This window comes from Cariama cristata, unplaced genomic scaffold (assembly GCF_000690535.1).
Source record: "Cariama cristata isolate BGI_N322 unplaced genomic scaffold, ASM69053v1 scaffold41247, whole genome shotgun sequence".
In the NCBI taxonomy this organism is placed as follows: domain Eukaryota; kingdom Metazoa; phylum Chordata; class Aves; order Cariamiformes; family Cariamidae; genus Cariama; species Cariama cristata.
The window spans coordinates 7,670-26,880 of NW_009625702.1; the positions used below are offsets into that span (position 1 = coordinate 7,670).

At 40.3% G+C, this 19,211-nt stretch overlaps 1 protein-coding gene across 1 annotated transcript in view; it reads left to right on the top strand.

Annotated features, from left to right (window-relative positions):
* Window positions 1–18,723, top strand: part of AUTS2 (autism susceptibility candidate 2) — a gene marked incomplete at its 5' end in the record, with an annotated part of 26,373 nt that extends 7,650 nt beyond the window's left edge. Inside the window, 9 exons of the mRNA XM_009703705.1 lie at window positions 86–181; window positions 1,484–1,555; window positions 3,302–3,331; window positions 5,058–5,129; window positions 9,052–9,193; window positions 9,738–9,815; window positions 11,209–11,292; window positions 12,198–12,420; window positions 17,484–18,723. Of these exons, the coding sequence (XP_009702007.1) occupies window positions 86–181; window positions 1,484–1,555; window positions 3,302–3,331; window positions 5,058–5,129; window positions 9,052–9,193; window positions 9,738–9,815; window positions 11,209–11,292; window positions 12,198–12,420; window positions 17,484–18,723 (2,037 nt within the window). The remainder of the gene's footprint in view (window positions 1–85; window positions 182–1,483; window positions 1,556–3,301; window positions 3,332–5,057; window positions 5,130–9,051; window positions 9,194–9,737; window positions 9,816–11,208; window positions 11,293–12,197; window positions 12,421–17,483) is intronic.
* Between the last annotated feature and the right edge of the window lie 488 nt (window positions 18,724–19,211).

Consider the following 19,211-nt stretch of genomic DNA (forward strand, 5'->3'; position numbering starts at 1 on the left):
AGGAATGCTTTCTCTGTCTTGTTCAACCTCCCGTCTTCATGTTGACATACGCTTGTATTTATGTTCTCCTGTCTTTTTGTTACAGCTGTTTCACTCCTATCCTCCAGCTGTATCAGGTATTCCTCCCATGATTCCTCCAACTGGCCCCTTTGGCTCACTACAAGGAGCATTTCAACCCAAGGTAAGAAAGGAATTATTTATATTTCTGTTACTACTCCAGTACTCTGGTGGTATGAGCCGGATTAGGTTTAGGGTTAGCATGGGGTTCAGAATCTGGAGCAATTGAGATCCGAGTTACGGCCTAATTCCACGGAGGACAATTGGCTTTTCCCAAATTTACTACAAAGAGAAGTTATTTCTCATTAGGTTCAGATATATCTACATACATTTTTTAAAAAAATAATGGCATCGTTAACTTTAGAAGCAATATATTTAGTTCTCAGATAGTACACATTAATGTAAGGTCATGTAATAATCAAGATTTTAAGAAATCATGATCATTATTGTTTACTCATTTCCATAATTATCTCACAGCTCCACCACAATGCAATACACTGATTTAGTTCTCCTCTCATTTGTGATAGCTAGGATAGATAAATGTGATGAGTTTGGGGGGTTTTTTTCTTTTGTTTTCGTGAAGTCAGTCTTGATTTGTAAGTGGGATGAAATCATATTCTGTAGTCTGTAGTCTTTGCAACTGAAGACACCTTCTTTCTTAAATTTGCCCATCCACTGTAATGACTGAATATGTAAATTGCAGTTCATTAGTGGAATTCTTCATATGTATGGTAATCAGACTGTTAACAACTCTGTTACTTAATTGTTAGTTATACTGTAGCTGATTTCTTTTTTTCTTCATTTTAATGTAGGAAGAAGCTCTATCTAAATGTAGCGTGTTGGGTTTTTTTCCCACAAAGCTGCATTTTGTTATATTAGCTGAATATTTACATTCCAATCATGGGAAAGGCTTTAATTTTTTTCAACTAGATGTTGCTTTTTCCTGATATCCGTATGGTAACAGTTCATTGTGGATGGAGTTCAGACGCTTGTACAGGGACTAACGAGATTACTGATGCTTTTGTGCGCTGACAGCCAGGTTAGCAGCTTTAGCCAGTTCCCATGCATGACTGATAAGCAGCAGAGCACAAGCTTGGTCCTCCAAATACTCCATTAGATGCCGTATCATAAGTATGTTGCTAATCAGGTTTTTGATAGTGGAAAGATTTTCCAGTGTAAACAGTCACTGTTCTCTCACGTGTTTTGGATTAAAGTAATGGGAAGTTGGTGGACAATGGAAGTTTGAAAATTGAGATGGTAATACATACATTACTAAGTGGATTATAATGGTTATCCTTTCCTCTTTAAAAAGTTTCACTTCATTGCTTAGGCAATGTTAACGATAAAGAAGTGTTGTTTTTCACTATCTGTTGCTTTTATGCATTGTGTTACTCATTAATGCTGTCTTTCCTTGTGGTATTTCTAGACTTCCAATCCTATTGATGTTGCAGCCAGACCTGGAACTGTCCCACATACCCTTCTGCAGAAAGATCCACGGGTCTGTAGAAAATGTTGTATTTTTCTCAAGTAAAGGTATTCCTCCTGAAAACCTGGAATGCTAGAGTTACCATCTTCAATATGTGCAAATTAACATCCTAAAACTAAAGCTTAGTCTGAACTGTTTAAGTCAATGAGAACTAGAGAAGTCGGATGAGAATGATTTAGATCCTGATCCTTACTTCTCTTCATCATTAGCAAAAGCAAATAGATACTACGCAATGGCAGAGTTCTTTCCTTCCTGTCAGCAGGCATCCCCACAAGCCCAGGGGTAAAGGCATAAAAGCCCGATTCAACATAAAAATGTACAAACCTCTTCAAGATTTATGTTTATACTCTGTAATTGTTTTTAATGTGGGTAATGACAGTTGTTCCCTTGGCTACTGTATCATTGATCGCACCAGTGAAATACGGATGCACTTTATTGATCGCTTGGCGCCTCTGGATTTTTGAGTTCTAGCGTATGTGAACAGCGTTTATTGTCTCAGCACTTTGTCTCTTAGCCTTTTTCTGGTCTTTGCAAATGCCCATGGGTTGTTTGCGTGTTTGAATTAATGTACATTGTTTGCAATGAGGAACATCATGCAGTCATATTTTTAGCAGAACTTTCTGACAGAAGCAATGGGAAACTCTCCTTAAAAATCCATGTTGTGGTATGGCTAAACTTTTAAGTACAGCTGAACTGTTGTCTTTGGGTTATGCCAAGTTGTGGTACTTTGGTTTGCTCTGAATTGGTGCTGTAGTGGAGCTTTATACCAGAAGGAACCACATTTTTGTCATTTCTGTTTATTCTATCTAATTGAAAAGATAACTAGAGCCTCCCATCATTAAGTCATTTAGCTTTATGCTGCCTTTCAACTTGTAGTGTAGTTTTGATTATGTCAAGATGATGTATTGTGCCATCACTGCGTCTGCAAAGTACTTTTTACACCTATAAATCTCTTTCAGTATTGCATTTCAAAAAAGAAAATCCAAAACAAATGAGAAATAGCCAAGAAATTGAGTTTATTTTCCAGCAGTTGATGAAATGTGAGCAAAAAAGGAGAATAAGAAAATAATCTGCCCCCAAAAAAACAGGCCACACAAAAAATGATAATGAGACAACTGGTTTTTTATACAGCCCCTGTTTACCAACATCTGTTGCAGTGGAAAAATATTTAAGGCAAAGCCCATTTGTGACACAGAACACATCAGGCAAGCAGTCAGTCAGTGATGGCTGTTTGAATGTACAAGTCAAGGACCCAATGCCATAGCCGTTGAATGGACAGAGTCACTGGTTTGCAGGGGCACATCTGGAACACCAGTCCAACCCGTTCCAACCCAATCTGTGGGATCAAGCCCATGAAAAACAGGCCCTGTCCAGTATCCAGTCTTCTCACAAGCCGAGCAGCTTTGAAAGATGAGAACAGAAGTTTGCCCAAAGGATAGATCCGTATTTTTCTTCAAAGTAGTTAACCAGCCATTTTTGTAGCATTAAATCAACAAATTAATGATGATGCCAGAGGACAGAGCGCTCTGCGTGAGGCTTGTTTAGTTGCTTGTCAACACTTGGGTACAACAGCCATGGGGGGAGGGAGACTGGCTCGAATACGGAGGCTAAGGACTAATTATTATCCGAAAGGGCTTCATTTGAAAGTAAAATTATAACATTTTAATTTCATCTCTTAATGAAGCAATAAAAATTTGTTAATTAGAGCAATTGTTTGAGTGACAGGCATGTAACCAAGCTGTCATTTTTTCTTCACAGTTGACAGATCCGTTCAGGCCCATGTTGAGGGTAAGAAATCTTCGTGTGATACAGTTTGTCAAGCTCATCTCAGTCCCCACCGGGTTAAAGCAGCAGACTAATTACAAAGCGATGCCATGTTTCATCTTGGGTATTTTACACTGTGTTTGCTGAGCAGCATGGTCAGTCCTTCTCTGCATGCATCTTGTGGTCACTCGAGGAAAATACACGATTTCAAAGTTGGAAGTTTTCTGTTCTTCTCATGCAGCCCTCTAGCATGAATATTAGAGGTTAAATATTGGTAATCCTTCTATCGCACTGGCTTGCAAGGTTTCCTGAGCCAAATCCTAGAAACCCACCCTGGCAGTCATCCCCTGTCACTTCACTGCAGACTGAAGGATTTTGCTTTGAGTTACCATCCCTGGAGGTATTTAAAAGACGTGTAGATGTGGCACTTAGGAACATGGTTTAGTGGTGGACTTGGCAGTGCTAGGTTAATGGTTGCACTCAATGATCTAAAGGTCTTTTCCAACCTAAATGATTCTATGATTCTATTTATGTGTGTTTTCAGTGTTACACAGTATGGTACTTCCTACCCAAGTATCTTATGGTCAAGTATAGAGAGACAATCCACTTCAAACACAAAATATTTTAGAAATAAGGATCAAAAGAGCCAGTCTTTCAGTGATCCCAAAGGGTTTTTTGGTTAATTTTTCAACGTGCTCAAGAAGGTCTGGATTTCGATTGAACCAACCAAATGAACTTAATGAATTCAAAAGGCTTGAGTTCAGGGGAGTACGTGTTATGAGTTGGGTTTTATTTTTTGTGTTTTTAATTGTTGGCTGATATTCACCTAGAAACAGAAGGCAGACCATATGCCATAGTTTGTAAAACATTTAAGTTACCAGTAGCTTGAGGAGCTTCTTGAATTCGTGTCATTCTTTTTAAATCTGCAGGAATCATTAGTTGTGTAGTTAACTACAGACCTCTAAATAACAAAACTGGAGAAAGTATATCCTGAATGAGTCCTTTTCAAACAAGATTTCCAGATGTCCTGGAAATAGAGTACAAAATCAACAAGAAAACCCAAATAGCACTCTGGTTCTTTCCTCCCTCTTCCCCCTCCATGATTTAAAAGCATGGTGATAGGAAGGATGCAGAGAGCCTTCCCAAACAGAGTGAATTGACTGACCTCCAATTTTTTCAGTATATTTATAAGCCAAAGTTTTGGACGTACAGACCAGGGATTATACGAGGGAGTCAGATTCATTTTGAAAACCAGAGTGATCTTTTAAAGTGCTTTCATTTTCATCTTTTGGTGGAAAGGCTAGTCTTAGAATAGCTGCACTTTCAGCAATGAACTCAGTGTACAGTTGTGAAGCAATCCAGCTGTGCAGAGCAGCTGCTAACTGGGAGACAGTTTCATTGATTTCAGCAACACAAGCTGCATTCTCAGCCAGGGGCATCAGAAGATTACAAGAGTGCATAAAACCCGAGCATGAGTGTATTTGGAGAGAAGAGTGACCAGCAGCATTCCTGGATATCCAGATAAACTTCTTAGCAAGGGACAAATTCTTTGCATTTCTGGTTTCCCAAGAGGATGGAGAGGGAAGGCACTGAAGGGAGACCCTTTGCTTTCAATTGTCTTGGCATGGGGAATCCCCTAGACCAAAACAGACTGGGCTAAGTGTTGGCAAGAGTTGCTAGAATTAGAATAAAGCATCACAGGTTTTTGAAAGTTACTGATTCATGTCGTATCCCTTTGTTTTTTTTCCAGAAACCTGGAAAGTGGTGCGCTATGCATGTTCACATCGCCTGGCAGATATACCATCACCAACAGAAAGTCAAGGTCAGTCTTTTGAGCATGCCTGAATTTCAGATGCATTGCACAGTGCAAACCTGTGAGAGGAATAGTTTGCCTCTTGCTGTTAGCAGTTCTGTGCCATGGCTAATGCCTTGTTAAAGTAACCATATGTAGCATTATAACATATAACCTTCTGTTTCACAGTGATGGCATATTGGAATTAAAAACCTAAAGGGTAGAATCTCAAACGAATGTCTGTGATGCCTCAGAGCAAGGACACCAGATCTTAGGTGATAACAACCAGTTTGTAGCTAGAAGGAGCTAAATGGGTGTGCCTGTGAGCCACAACGTTGCTTTTATTTATGGCTGAGGACACAAACATATCAAGATTAAATTTTTTTAAGTCTGGAGAAGCTAGGCACATGTATCCCATTACTCTTATTAATGTTCACGGACAGAAGAGGGCACAGGAAGGTTTCTTCCGTCCCTAAGATGCTTTATCCAGTGTGGCTGCACAGGCTCTCATCAGTCTCTTTTCACAACCCATCTCATAGCTGGAGGTTGGCACCTGTATGTGTCTGGGCTGCTCAGGCAGACACAGCCTCTCAGATGAAGTAATGCTATCCAGACACTGTCTCATTCCACCAAAGGTGAAGGGGTGGAAATCTTTTCTTTGTTATACATACTTTGAGACTTAAAGGGTAAGGGCCATGGGCAGTTCAGGCTCTCTTGAAACAGATGTCAGAGAGAAACAAATAATTTATTAATTATAAAGCATAGTTAGAGTGTTCCCATTCTTACTTTAACTGTATTGTCATTGCACATGGACTCTGTGAAGAAAGTTTCTTTCCCTCTATAATGTTTTCACTGTACTTGGCACTGAAAAATGCTGTGTTGCTCCTGAAGTTTTTCCGTAAGTCAGGAAAGGCTGGTGTTCTTTACTGTTCATACTTGTACTTCAGGAGACAATAGCTTGTGTTAGAAAGTAAAATTAGCAAGGAGTCCATAGCACTTTGCAGTCTGTGTATGCAACTGAAGTGTGTAAGGTAGTGCTGTAAGAATATGAAGATGTTGAACAGCTACTAAAACCTGTAGCTAATGGAGTTTAAAAATAACCCTTTAAAACAAGGTTGACAGGTTAATTTGCTGCAGTAGACATATCTCTCTTCTCTGCTTCCTTATGTTTCCCCTGCTGGTGATCTTCATTCATCTTCCCATTATCAAAAAAGACAAGATTATAGACCTAGAGAGTTATATGTCCTTTTTCTTATTTTATTGAAAAGGTATTTTCTTGAAATGAAATTATTATTCCCATGCTATCTATGTCCTTTGAATCTTCCTTGATTTGATATTCAGAGAGAGGTCATACTGGTGTATTTATAACTCATAGTAAATGCCATTTTCATGCAGCCATTTCTTTTACCTAATACTTTTCTATCTTCCATGTTAAAAAACAGGAATAAAGCCCTGAAGTACAGTAAAGGATGTTACTTGACTTTTTGAGGCTGTGCATGATGATAATTTCAAGAAGAATTGAGAAATGTATTTCACTATCTCAGTTCAGTCAAAAAATTAAGTATGGTCTACAGTCAGCAAGGCGAGTTGGTTTATGTCCCTGTGGGCTGTCAGACTCCCACACAGGAACGACGTCCTCCCCTCTGCAAGCGACCATGAAGTGTGAAATCTCTGGCTGAAGGCTCATACAGAGCAATTTCTCCTTCTAGCCCAAGGCTGTGAAGGTGCCTTTTCTTCTGCACACGCTGAAGATGCTGCCTGATTGTAGAGCAGGGAATAAAATGTATTTACTCAGAGATTTCAAGTTTGCATGCAGTGCCACCAGACTGCTTGCAAAGTATGGAAGAAATGGTAACTATCTGGCTGCTAGTAATTGCTTGCAGAGGGCAACAGCAGATGCTGAAGAAGCAGGCAAGACAAGAAACTTTAAAACAGAACCTTCCTGACCCCAGGAAAAATCGCATGCAGCTGTGGATGCTGTTTGCCTGCCTATTCCTCTGCACAGTTCAGACCCATGTAACCTGTTTGCACACCCAGGGAATTCCTCAGACGAAGCCAGGGTTGCATACCGGCTCTGGGCACAAAGCAATTTTACACTCCTCCTTAGGCTGACCAGTGCGCTACTGGCCTGAATTCAAAGGAGAATTTATGCTTCGTAATTGTCCCTCTCTCCTTTAGGAAAGGGTTTATGGCCTGATCTAACATGCCATGAAATTAGTGCAGACATTTATACTGATTTTAGTGGGCCCTGAGTTAAGGTGTTACACGTTTGCTGGACTTCAAATATATTCATAAGGATTATCATCAAGAGGGGTGCTCTCCTGAACAGCAACTGGGGATAAAATAAATCTCGTCAATTTTCTTTGGTACTATTTTAAGGTAAACCAACACATGCAAAACTCTTTTAACATATCCATGATATTCCTGTTCCTCTTCAGACGGGGGATTTTTTAATTATTTAGAAAAGCACCATTCATATGGCTGCAATTAAAGTTTCGGCCAGCTTTTGCTATTCTGAGAAATGCCTGTCAGAGGTTTATAACTTGGTTGTTAAAAAGAAGAATAAAAAGAGTTCACAGCATAAAAATCTGGCATGCAGGCTTCAACTGAGGCATTTTTATTTTCTGAACTTTTTTTAACTGTTAAAGCACTGCAGTGTTACTTCCTTAAAAGACATGACCTTAACTTGGCCATCTTTTCCATTTCAATATTCTTGCAGGCCATTATCTCAAAGCATTGATAAAGCCTTTTTTTTTTTTTTGCTTTTTTCTGTTTGTTTGGGTTTTGTTCTCATAGCTACATAGACATGTTACTAGCACTTGAAAAACAGCTACTAGGCATGCACATTAACTTGATCATAACTTTTTAATATGCATATTTATATCATTGTAATAGTCTCTACTCTGAGCTGGCACAGTATTAAATACTGATTTATAAAGCGTAACATGCTCCAGAATTACTGTTAAGATTGACTAGTTCAGTGTTACACATTTGTAAATCCTTTCAGCTGACCTGCACAATTAATCAGCAATCTGTGTTTAGGGAGTTCTGGCAGCACAGGCAATTGGGAATTTGGTTTTCCTCTTCACTCTATAAAACTATTGAAGTAGGGACCACTAAAATGGGTACATGGCACAAAGAAGAGCCCGTCCTTCATCTACTTACCCTTTACAATACAGCTACCTCAGCAAATTTACCTTAAAAAAGAAAGCCTGCTGATTATAATACCATGTAAATAAAGACAGCGACATACAGTGCGTTGAATTTGGAGTGCCAACAGTCGAAATAGGACTTCAGTTTTTTAGACTCAAATACACTTTGTCCCTAATTTGATTCATTTTAGCCCCTAGCTTGCTCAGTTCCAGTCTGAGAGGCACTGAAAGAGATAATGCATCAAGTGTTTCTTGATTGCAGCCTCACATTTGCAATTAATGGTTCTGGTGTCCATTGACTTGTCTGTGCTGTAACGGTCTGGCCCGGGATTCCGGCAGCGAGAAGAGGGTGATGCTTTCACCCAGCTTTTAACCCGCCTGCCCACCCGGGATCAGGTCCAAATTAACATTTCTTTTTGGCTTTGTTTTTATTATTTTAAGACGGAGCTATTCTTACAGCTAAACAAGTGTCTGAGGCCTCTTCAAAGGTTTTTATGTTTGTTCTTTAAGTCAGGTCTGTGCTGAAATGCTTTGCTCCAGAGGGATGGATGTGAGCGTATGTGAAAACATTGCTGAAATTTGCAGGAAATGTGCATTGGGAGCCTGAGGTTTTATCTCTCTGCCTTAGATCCCCCTTCCAGGAAAACAGCTGTGCACCTATGCTTGGGGTCCCAAAAACTAATATTCTTGTTAAAATGTCAGTTAGTGTGAATAAATTGCTATACTCGCATCATTCTGAAAGTGCCTTGTACTGCTATCTTTTAGGACAGCCTCTTCCAAATCCTGTTTTTACATTTCAGAAACAGATGCAGTCTGATCCGCACAAGCTAGACTTTGGCCTGAAACCTGAATTTCTGAGCAGGCCACCAGGCCCCAGCCTTTTTGGAGCCATTCACCACCCCCACGACCTGGCCCGGCCCTCGACCCTCTTCTCCACAGCCAGTGAGTACTGAGAAGTGAAATCTCCTTCTTGTGGCATGCACATTAGAATGCTAATCCTTGCCATGTTAAAAGGAAATTTCCCATATGCTTTGGCTTATGAACTCTCTGCCAGACATGCCAGGGGCTACTAGTCTATTTGATACATATTTTAAAATTATTCTATATGCTTTCGCGAAAGCCCAACCTGCTGAAATGCCATCCAGGTAGTAAGTAAATGGAGGAACATTTCTTCATACAGTGATGTCCGGTGCATCATGGAGATGACAGGTTGGAAATAAGCTCTGTTTCACATGCTCTTTTTTTTTCCATACTGAAACATTCCACACACACACACCCCCCCGCCCCTCATACTCGAACTGGGAAATTCTGTTGAGAAAAGCAGCTGCTATTTGCATAGGATCCTGACCTGAGAGCCCCCACCCAGTGTACAGCAATCTCTGCTTACGTGAGCTGCCAGTTAAGAAATGATAGTCTAGCCCACAGCGCAGTGGGATTCTTTCTGAGCTTTTGCTAGGAATTCACCCCTTTTGCTTTGTTTTGGCAGGTGGGGGTCATCCAGCCGGCACCCCTTTTGGCCCACCACCTCACCACAGCAACTTTCTCAACCCAGCTGCTCACTTAGGTACGTTCTCTCTGCGACTAACTAATGGCAAATACAGCTCAAAGTAACACACACTGAGACCATTGAGACCATTAAAGGTTTCCCACATGGAGACTCTTTGAGTGTCCTGCCTACTTAACCTTTACAAATTGTGCATTTTAGCCATTTAATTTTAGCCATTACCCAAGTAGCAGTTCTAAATACACACAGTAGTATCACTGACAGCATATTTTGAAATACTTCTGGAAACGGTCTGGATGTTAGAGAAGTGGAGTGACAGGGCTGATTAGGTTTCACTGTAGTCATGTTTATAATCAGTCAAAAAAAAAAGCCTTATGGTTAAGGCGTCAGTTCATAGAGGTGTTTCTTTTCCTAACTCCTACTTAGATGTCTGCTTTTCCATTGAAGTGAGTGGGAAATATATCCTTAAAATCTTGTGATCTGGCCTCAAATGTGTTTGTTAGTGAAAATTAGTGAATATGCATTTAAAAACGGAACCACCCAGGTCACCAAACATTGTTATTTCCCTTCTAACTTACTGATGTTGTAATAAGGTGGTCTGCTGCTTATGGGAGCATCCAAGATCAAGGCTCTAAATTGGCATTTTATTTTGCATAGGAAAGCATTTGGGCAGGTCACCAAATTGATACAGCAGATGCACAATGTAGGTCAGCTGCCTATAGAAAACGCTAGGTTTGGTCTTCCTTTTGTCTGGGCTGGTATTTATGAGAAGTAGTTTCATCAAAATTGTTAGACTTCTCCAAAATAAAATGGGAAGAGAATTTGCTCCATATGACTTACCTATACCCTTTATGCATTAACTACTAAAAAAACTTTTCCAATACTTTTCAGTCCATACTAGTTTTTTGTATAGTATTAGCAATAAATACCAAGAGAATTACAAAATGTTCAGGACAGCATGACATATCAGTATAATAGGATATTTTATTTATATCCTGGCTATGGTTTAGGAGACATGGCCTGAAGGTGTTTGGAGCACAGTTGCCAGAGTTAATAATAGTCTTGCTAGCCAGGGACATTTCCTGAGAAAGACCATGGAATTGAACTGGAAGGGAATAAAAGGAAATTAAAATGGAGATGTTTGCAGGTTTTAAATGAAGTAGCTACTTACGCTGAAGTACAGGCCGCAATACCATGTATATTTTAGCATCTTGTTTTTCTTTGAAGAGGAAGTTTTTCTAGTAAGACGATCCCATGCATACTGTCATTGAAAAGAATTACGGTTTTTTATGTCCCACCCCCTCACAATCACTACTGTGTTGTGGGAAGATGATGTTCAACTACTGATGGGCACAGGCCGAGCTTTCAATGTAATGTAGTCAGATAACTCGTTAATGCTTTATCACAGTTACCACTATGCCAGTGAGCTTCAGCTGTTTCTGTTGGTTTGCAGAGCCTTTCAATCGACCGGCTTCCTTCAGCGGTCTCACTGCAGTGGGTAGTAATGCCTTCGGGGGACTCGGGAACCCGACAGTTAGTGAGTAACCTCTTTGTTTATGAATTCTTGTTTGCTTTGTAATTCAGGATATTGAGTGATGGTGACTATTTGCTGTCTTTTTTACCTGTTGCTTAGACCACATACCACTAAGAGATGGGAATTTGAAAAGCGACCTTGTTCTTCTAAATAACAGCATGTTTTAGTCATCAGTAAATTATTTTCAATTAGTTACTTAATAGTTTGGGTTCAACATAGTGCTAAATGTCACCATTACATTGTTCAGTAAAAAAGGACAAGAATATAGAACCTAAGTCTAAGGAGTTTGTGAAATTTTTCATGGTGTTGTTGCATGTTCAAAAATAGTTACTGTGTGCAACATCCCTAGCTGTGGATGGGAACATTTTTTTTATTCCTTTCTCACCAGTAATCCAGGATACGTGCCTGGAAAAGATCACTAACCTGCAATTATTTGTCCAGGATCATTAACATTTCTCTAGATTTGGCCAGTCACAAAAGATCATCGTTTTAAAAATCACTCTCTTTCTCCATACTTCAAATCTGGCATGATTTCAGTCACATATTGTTTTACTTTGGTTCAGGATCAAATGCAACAAGTTCCATTATTTATAGTCTGTATAATGGTCATTTCCTGATGTCTCAAAAATATTTGGAATAAGGATCATTGTCACTTTTATCTTACTACTTCATCCCTTGTCAATTTTATCCACAGCATTTCCCTTTCCAATTAAAACAGCTGTCAGATGCCTACCCATTTTTAGGAATGAGACCCTCTAATGAATCTCTGTTAATTTCCTTTCCTTTTCCAGCTCCCAATAATATGTATTCATTTTAACTCTGAGTGCTGTAAAAGTTTTTTTGGTAAGTACCTTCACTAGAGCATACCTTTTTCTTAAACCTTTTTGTTTTCCACTTCACCATTTCAGCACCCAACTCAATGTTCGGCCACAAGGATGGCCCCAGTATGCAGAGCTTTAGCAACCCTCACGAGCCCTGGAACCGACTGCACCGAACTCCTCCTTCGTTCCCGACCCCTCCGCCCTGGCTGAAGCCAGGAGAGCTGGAGCGCAGTTCATCTGCTGCAGCTCATGACAGAGATAGAGATGTAGATAAACGAGACTCATCTGTTAGTAAAGATGACAAAGAAAGGTACGAAAGAACACTTCCAAGAATTGTCTAGTTCAAAGCTTGGGGCTCTGTTCCGCTTTTAACCCTTCCCAGCCTGGCACATTGTTAAACCAGAGCTTCAGTAGAGGGACACCTGGAGAGCTGACACCATTGCTGCCTACGACGCGAGGCACTGCAGAAGATGCACGTTTCTAACTCGGGTGTGTCCTACTGCATCTGTTTCTCTTCTCACTTGGACCGCATTTCATCAGAAGGAGCTTTGCTGGAGCAGAGTTCAGGCAGTGTCAAGTGAGAACAGAATCAGACCCACACACTCTCTTACCTTGTGGGTCACAGTGTCGTCGGTCTTTTGAAGACTTAACGTGTAGATAAGTGCCTGACAGGATGAAAAAAAGGATTATAAAGTCCATCAGACGCATATCTGCACCTTCGAATACGTAAATAACTTTGTAAATCGGATCTTGTCTGCAAAACAAATAATGCTACCTCCCTCTTCAAAAATGGACTGACCAGAGGGACCACTGATAAAGTTGTAAAATTATAACACTGTAAAATGCACGGAGTATGTCACGTTCCAATACCACAGTAAGTTTCAGTGCATGCAGTTCATGAAATGAACCTTAATTCCCCTCAAAAAAGCCGCACACACACATGCACTGCTGTTCCACACCTTCAAGCATAGTTTTTATTCAGTGTTGTTCATGGACTTGCACACCAACATGTCCAGGCTGGGAAGGGTTAATGGAAAGTAAAACCTGGTCATATTTTTTTTGTCAGGACTGTTCCCATTATACAGTTAACTCAGTAACAATTCCTCTTAACATTTAAGTACCAAATTATAAGAATTTGCCATTCAGCAAGTGTCATGCCTTCCTTGAAAAATGTAGAGAGGCTGATTTCAGCTATTTCAGTTGTGGCTTAATGGCTTTCCTGTTAAGTTTGCACATTACTTTACTACATAATGGCTATTTGTTTCTAATTTTTAACATAAAAGAATATTTAGCAGATGTGCTTTTCTGACTTCTCTGTCACTAACCCAAATATACGCATTAGTAGCCTTTTCTAAAAGAAGTTATGCTAACACATTAGATATTCTAAAAATACATTTAAGAGCTTTTCTATGTTGTTGTAAAATGCGAAGAGCAAGTCAAACTACAGATCTTTTCACCTACATTTTCCATTTGGAATATTTTCTGTTTGGTAGCATAGCTTCATTATTTTCATGTCTGGTGTTAATGCTTCAAAATAAATTGCTGTTACAAATTGGGGATTCTGTCCTGCAAAATGCTTAAGCATGTGAGTAACTTTACTGGCTTGAATGGCAAAGCATTTTAGTTACTAACGATATGGGTAGTCTTTAGAATTATGTGATTATTTTGGTTGCTGTTTTGTTGTTTTCTTATAAAGTGCTCCTGATGAAGAAAATCCCTTTCCGAAATACATTCCTTGCAAGCTGCTTTGGCATTGCCTGAACCCCATATCATAGCTCAGAACATATTTATTTTCAATAATTTGAGAGCTTAAAAGTAAGCATCATTCATATTTCATACTTCTGCACAATTATGGCTACCGGTTTAGTACAATAATGTTTTTGCCGATCTAGTGTTGCTGTGCATCCATCTGTGTGGTTTTGAAGAATTCTACTTTGCAGCGTGCTCACACTGTTACCTGTATGAGAAGGTGCTGAGAAACCCTTCCTGGAGACGTGCTCCCTACGCAGATAATGTCTGCAGTAGTTTGTGAGCCTCCCGTACCTATTCTTTTATCTTCAGTGACACCCAGCAGAGTGAGGATGTAGCCCTGTTTTCTAGTTGAGGTCCCAATCTTTGTTACCTATTTTAAGCTAATTTGCCCAAACAGGAAGAACTGGGAGTCACGCCTGGAGGTATGATTCATCTCAAAATCGTCCTGTCATCAACGGTCTCACTTTATCAGGACCTAAATAGGCTGTCTAGCCAAACGCATTCATCTAGATTTCTTCTGCTACCAGTGGAAAGGTACCTCAGAGGTACCTCCTAGCTTGGCTCTTCCCCATCTAAGATCAGTGGTAGAGTGGGGCGCAATGAATAACTAGTTGCACTTCTTGGATAAGCTGTATGGCCAGCGTACTGCAACCTCCTCCCAGCTAGACGGAGATAAGGTAAATCCCTCAAAATAGCTTAGATAATACAAAACTACAATCTGTGAACCTTTCCTAGGTGCAGAGCCAGCTGGGGAGTTACACTGCAGGGTCCTGATACAGTTCCCACTTTCTCCTGGAACATGGTTTGAAGTTGTGGAGGTTTTTTGTTTGTTTGTTTTAAGGACTCTCTTATTCCAGCCCAGCATTTAGAAAAAATTCAGTGAAGTGAAAAATAGGATTTGTTCCTTCTCAGTCGTATTTTGTTTAAAAGATGTCACTGAGCAATTCCAGTCTAATAATGAGATTTAAGTGTATGTAATCCTAGAGCATTAAAAAAGAAAACCCAAGAATCTTTTTATCAAAGATCTATATCAAAGATATAAAAGATCTTTATCAAAGATCTTTTTATCAACATAAATGAGGCAAAGTACTTGGCATAAGATACTCGGTATCTTTCGGTGTGGCATACAGCCTTAAAACATACCTTACTTAGTAATAAGTTCATTTGAGAACATTATCTTAAGTTTCTTCTCTGTGAAGACAAACGCTTAGACCTGTTCCCACATTATTAACCTAAGGAGCCTTTGACAAATCTGAAGATAAAAAATTATTCCCTCTCTGACCACTGAACTACATGTAGTTCACTTAAGTGAGCTAAGTAATCAATAGCCTCTTGAGATAATATCTTCACTGTAGTTGAACAGGATGAAATTGTTAAGGAATATGTTGGTTTGGTTGCACGTATATTTTTCTTTAGTTACAGAAAATGCCTGTTATTTTCTCTAAATTTTATGCATAATTTAAAATACATCATTTACATAGAAAATTGATTAAATATCAGCAAAAGGACTCAATGAGCTCTCCCAGTGAAATAAAACAATTAAGGGTGCCCTCTGAACTAGTCCCATGAGCAAAATAAATAAAAGACTAGGTGTTGCAGAGTCCACAAGCCAGTGCTTTCCCAGCAAAGTAAAAGAATCGAGTCTTCATGTTGAGAAGCCTTCACTGGAGTGCCTTGACTTGGTCTCAACGTGTCCAAATCTGGAAGCTGTTAAATCAAATGCCTCAGCTTTTGGTAGAAAGCAGGAGGAGGGAAATTAGAGCCAGGACACAATTTCCAGACTGTTTAGAGCACCGTCAATCAAAGCAGAACCTGATACCAAGGAGTTAATTGGTAGTCAGTGCAGACTAGGCAGTTCTAGTATCAAATGCCCCATCTTACAAATGTTTTCTAACGACCACATTCTGGACTCTGGGAGGTCTCTCAGACGTGGCCCATAAAATGACAGTTTCAACAATTCAGTCTAGACACAGCAAAAGATGCATCTGGTGAGATTATAATAATGAGAGTTTCCTTTTCAAAGATATTTTTTTCTGCAGTTGCCGCAGTTTCAACGTCCAAAAGTACTTAAAGGTAGAAATCTTATGCAGTTCAGCTCAGCAAAAAAGTAGGTAGCAGAAATTGTATTGGTGAAGGAGCAAGTGTCCACTTCAAAGTCGCCCTCCGAGTTGCCTTTCAGCCAGCCAGTATCGCTCATCTTGTCTAGAGTGAGTTTCAACCTGCTGTCCTCGTCTAAGCATGTTCAGGTTACACATTGCTAAGCAGAGACTGCAGCACCCAAAGAAAAACCATGTAAACTGGAGCTGGTTGGGACTTTAGAGGGCCTCACTGTTTATCCCTCACTTTAACAGCACATTGTCCATCACCTCGCATGGAACAGAATTTCCATACTCAGTAAACAGCACGTGTCCAACACTGAGTACCTAGAGCTGTCTTTATGGAGAGACTCCAACAGAGAGATCAATTGACATTAGTGAGAGATTAAAATCATTGGAACTGAGGAATTAGATTTACCTTGTGAATTTGATTCATTTTAAATAGGAAAGCCTTTTCACTTAGTGTTGCCTATAACAACTCCTGGTCAACACTGCTTCCAGAGAATAATTGGTACAGAATCCATTTATATAGGTAGGTTTTTGTCCACTGCCAGACCATAATTCTCTAATCTTTTGTGCAACATAAGTAGGCTTGAAAGATGGAATGAATTCACCATATTTTGAGACTTCCTGGCATTGGCAGGGAGATGTATTGGCCCTGTCCCTGCTCTGCTTGCTCTAGTCTAGAAACAGGAAAGGGTTGGCAATCCGAAGAGCAACTGACTCTAGAGAGATCCTATTTTCAGAGCTAGCCTGGCTGATGGGCATATAGGGTAGACTGATCTCTGCTGAGGAAGTCAACATATAGTCTATGAATGATGGCCGCCTCTATTAGAACACTTGCACTGAGGGTCCTTGAGCACTTAGAGAAGTGCCTACCTGTTCAGAGAGGTGGATTGTCGCCATCAGTACTGGTGTCTTGAGAGGTTTTTGTTTTCAGTTTTAAGAAGTAAATTCAATTGTGAGAAGTAAATTGAAAAGCTAGAAATTTGAAGACAATAGAGATAAGAAATTAGTAACGTACGTAGGTCTAGAAATGTTTTAAAAAGTCAATTGAACAAAATGTCATCTGTTTTCCCAAATGTATTCTTAATAGAAGCAGGTAAAATACTATTAACCATGTAATTTGGATTTAATTGCCTCAATTTTTTTGGATGAAATTAGTATGCTTTTATTTTTCTGTCTCTTCTTTGCGAACAGTTACGGCTGTTGTCTTAGAAATACGCGTACTAGAGCTAGATTCCCTTGGGAGCCTTCTATGGACTTCAGTGGTTGAAATCTCAATCTGATCAGTCACAAAGCAGCTTCGAGTATCTTCTTCTTCTGGGCTGAGATAGTAGAATAGGCCTAGTTTAGAGATGGGGTGTTCTTCTGGTGTTTTGGATGTTCAAAAGGGACAGTGCTTTTAATGGTGCACGTTACTAGCTTTCTGCAAAGCAATGAGTGTAAAGTCAGACACCCTCAAGGCTTTGTTTTATTTGCAGAGTTTCTCATGCCTTCCTTTTTACACTTCTCTTTCTTCTAGGGAGAGCATTGAGAAAAGACACTCCAGCCATCCTTCGCCAGCACCTATCCATCCAGTAAACTCCCTCGGACATAATCGCAGCTCAAATGAGCAGATCAGGAGCCATCTGAATCCCGAGGTTCGAGACAAAGAGAAACCCAAAGAACGAGAGAGGGATCACTCCGAATCTCGGAAGGAAATTAATGTTGAAGAGCACAAGGTGAAGGACAACTATATTTCGGAGAAAGAAGGCCTGAGCCATGAAAGCCGAGTGGTGGAAGAGTCTAAGCAAATGTCCAGGGTTCCTTCACCCTATGCTAGGGCCCCCGTTGTGGAGAGCACCAGGCCTAATAGTACTTCAAACCGTGAGGCTGAGAGGAAGAATGAGCCGGCGTACGATAATCCGAAGAAAAGCAATGAAGTCAAAGTGAAGGAGGAGCGAAAGGAAGACCACGATGTTCAACCTGAGGGACCTCAGACTCATAGGTCATCTGATCAGCCACCACCTATATCTACATCTAACGTCCATCCAAGTCCTTTAGTGTCTATGCCCATGACTGTAGGTGTAACTGGTATACATCACATGAACAGCATCAGTGGCCTGGACAGGACTCGCATGATGACCCCTTTTATGGGAATTAGCCCAATTCCGGGCGGAGAACGTTTCCCCTATCCTTCTTTCCACTGGGATCCAATGAGAGATCCCTTAAGAGATCCATACAGAGAGCTAGATATTCATCGGAGAGACCCCCTGGGCAGAGACTTTTTGCTAAGAAATGACCCCCTTCATCGTCTTTCTACGCCAAGATTATACGAAGCAGACAGGTCGTTCAGGGATCGGGAGCCTCACGACTACAATCACCACCACCATCACCACCACCCTCTCTCTGTTGACCCTCGACGTGAGCATGAGAGGGGCAACCACTTGGATGATAGGGAGCGGTTGCACATGCTCAGAGAGGACTATGAACATGCACGCCTGCACTCAGTTCACCCTGCCGCCTTGGATGGGCACCTGCCTCACCCAAGCCTAATCACGCCAGGACTTCCTAGCATGCACTACCCCAGAGTCAGTCCCCCAACGGGACACCAAAATGGCATCCTCAATAAAACTCCCCCCACAGCAGCTCTCAGTGCCCCTCCACCTCTTATTTCTACTCTGGGACCTCGGCCTGGGTCTCCCAGAAGGACTACTCCTCTGTCAACAGAGATGAGAGAGAGGCCTCCTTCTCATACCCTCAAGGACATTGAAGCTCGATAAGCAGAGCGAGACTAAAGAAAAACCAGAGAAAGAGGGACAGAACCTTGTAAATGAACATAATATAAAGACCTTCTTACTAGTCATTGATACAGACTGGGGATGTGACCCACTGTACAGTATGTATAGACCTGAGTGCAAAGATTTTGAAATGTTTTTTTTGTATATTATATGTTGAAATTTTCCAGATCTTTTAGCCAAGTCCATATGTTCCTCGTGTCTCCTACTCTATTTTATTTCTAGTTTAAAAATTTCAAAATTTGAACTGAAGAACAAGACATTAATCTGAGTGATTTGACTAGAAACAAACCACCACCAATGTCAACCATACAAAGCTCTTTCAGACCAGAAGTGAAGATAATTGTAGATATTTATGTAAAAAGATTGCTTCATGGGTTAATGGTTCATATATGCAAAAAGGGTAAGATGAAAGCTTTACTTTGTACAAATGTAAATAGATAAAATTAAGTAACATAATACATTAATTCTTC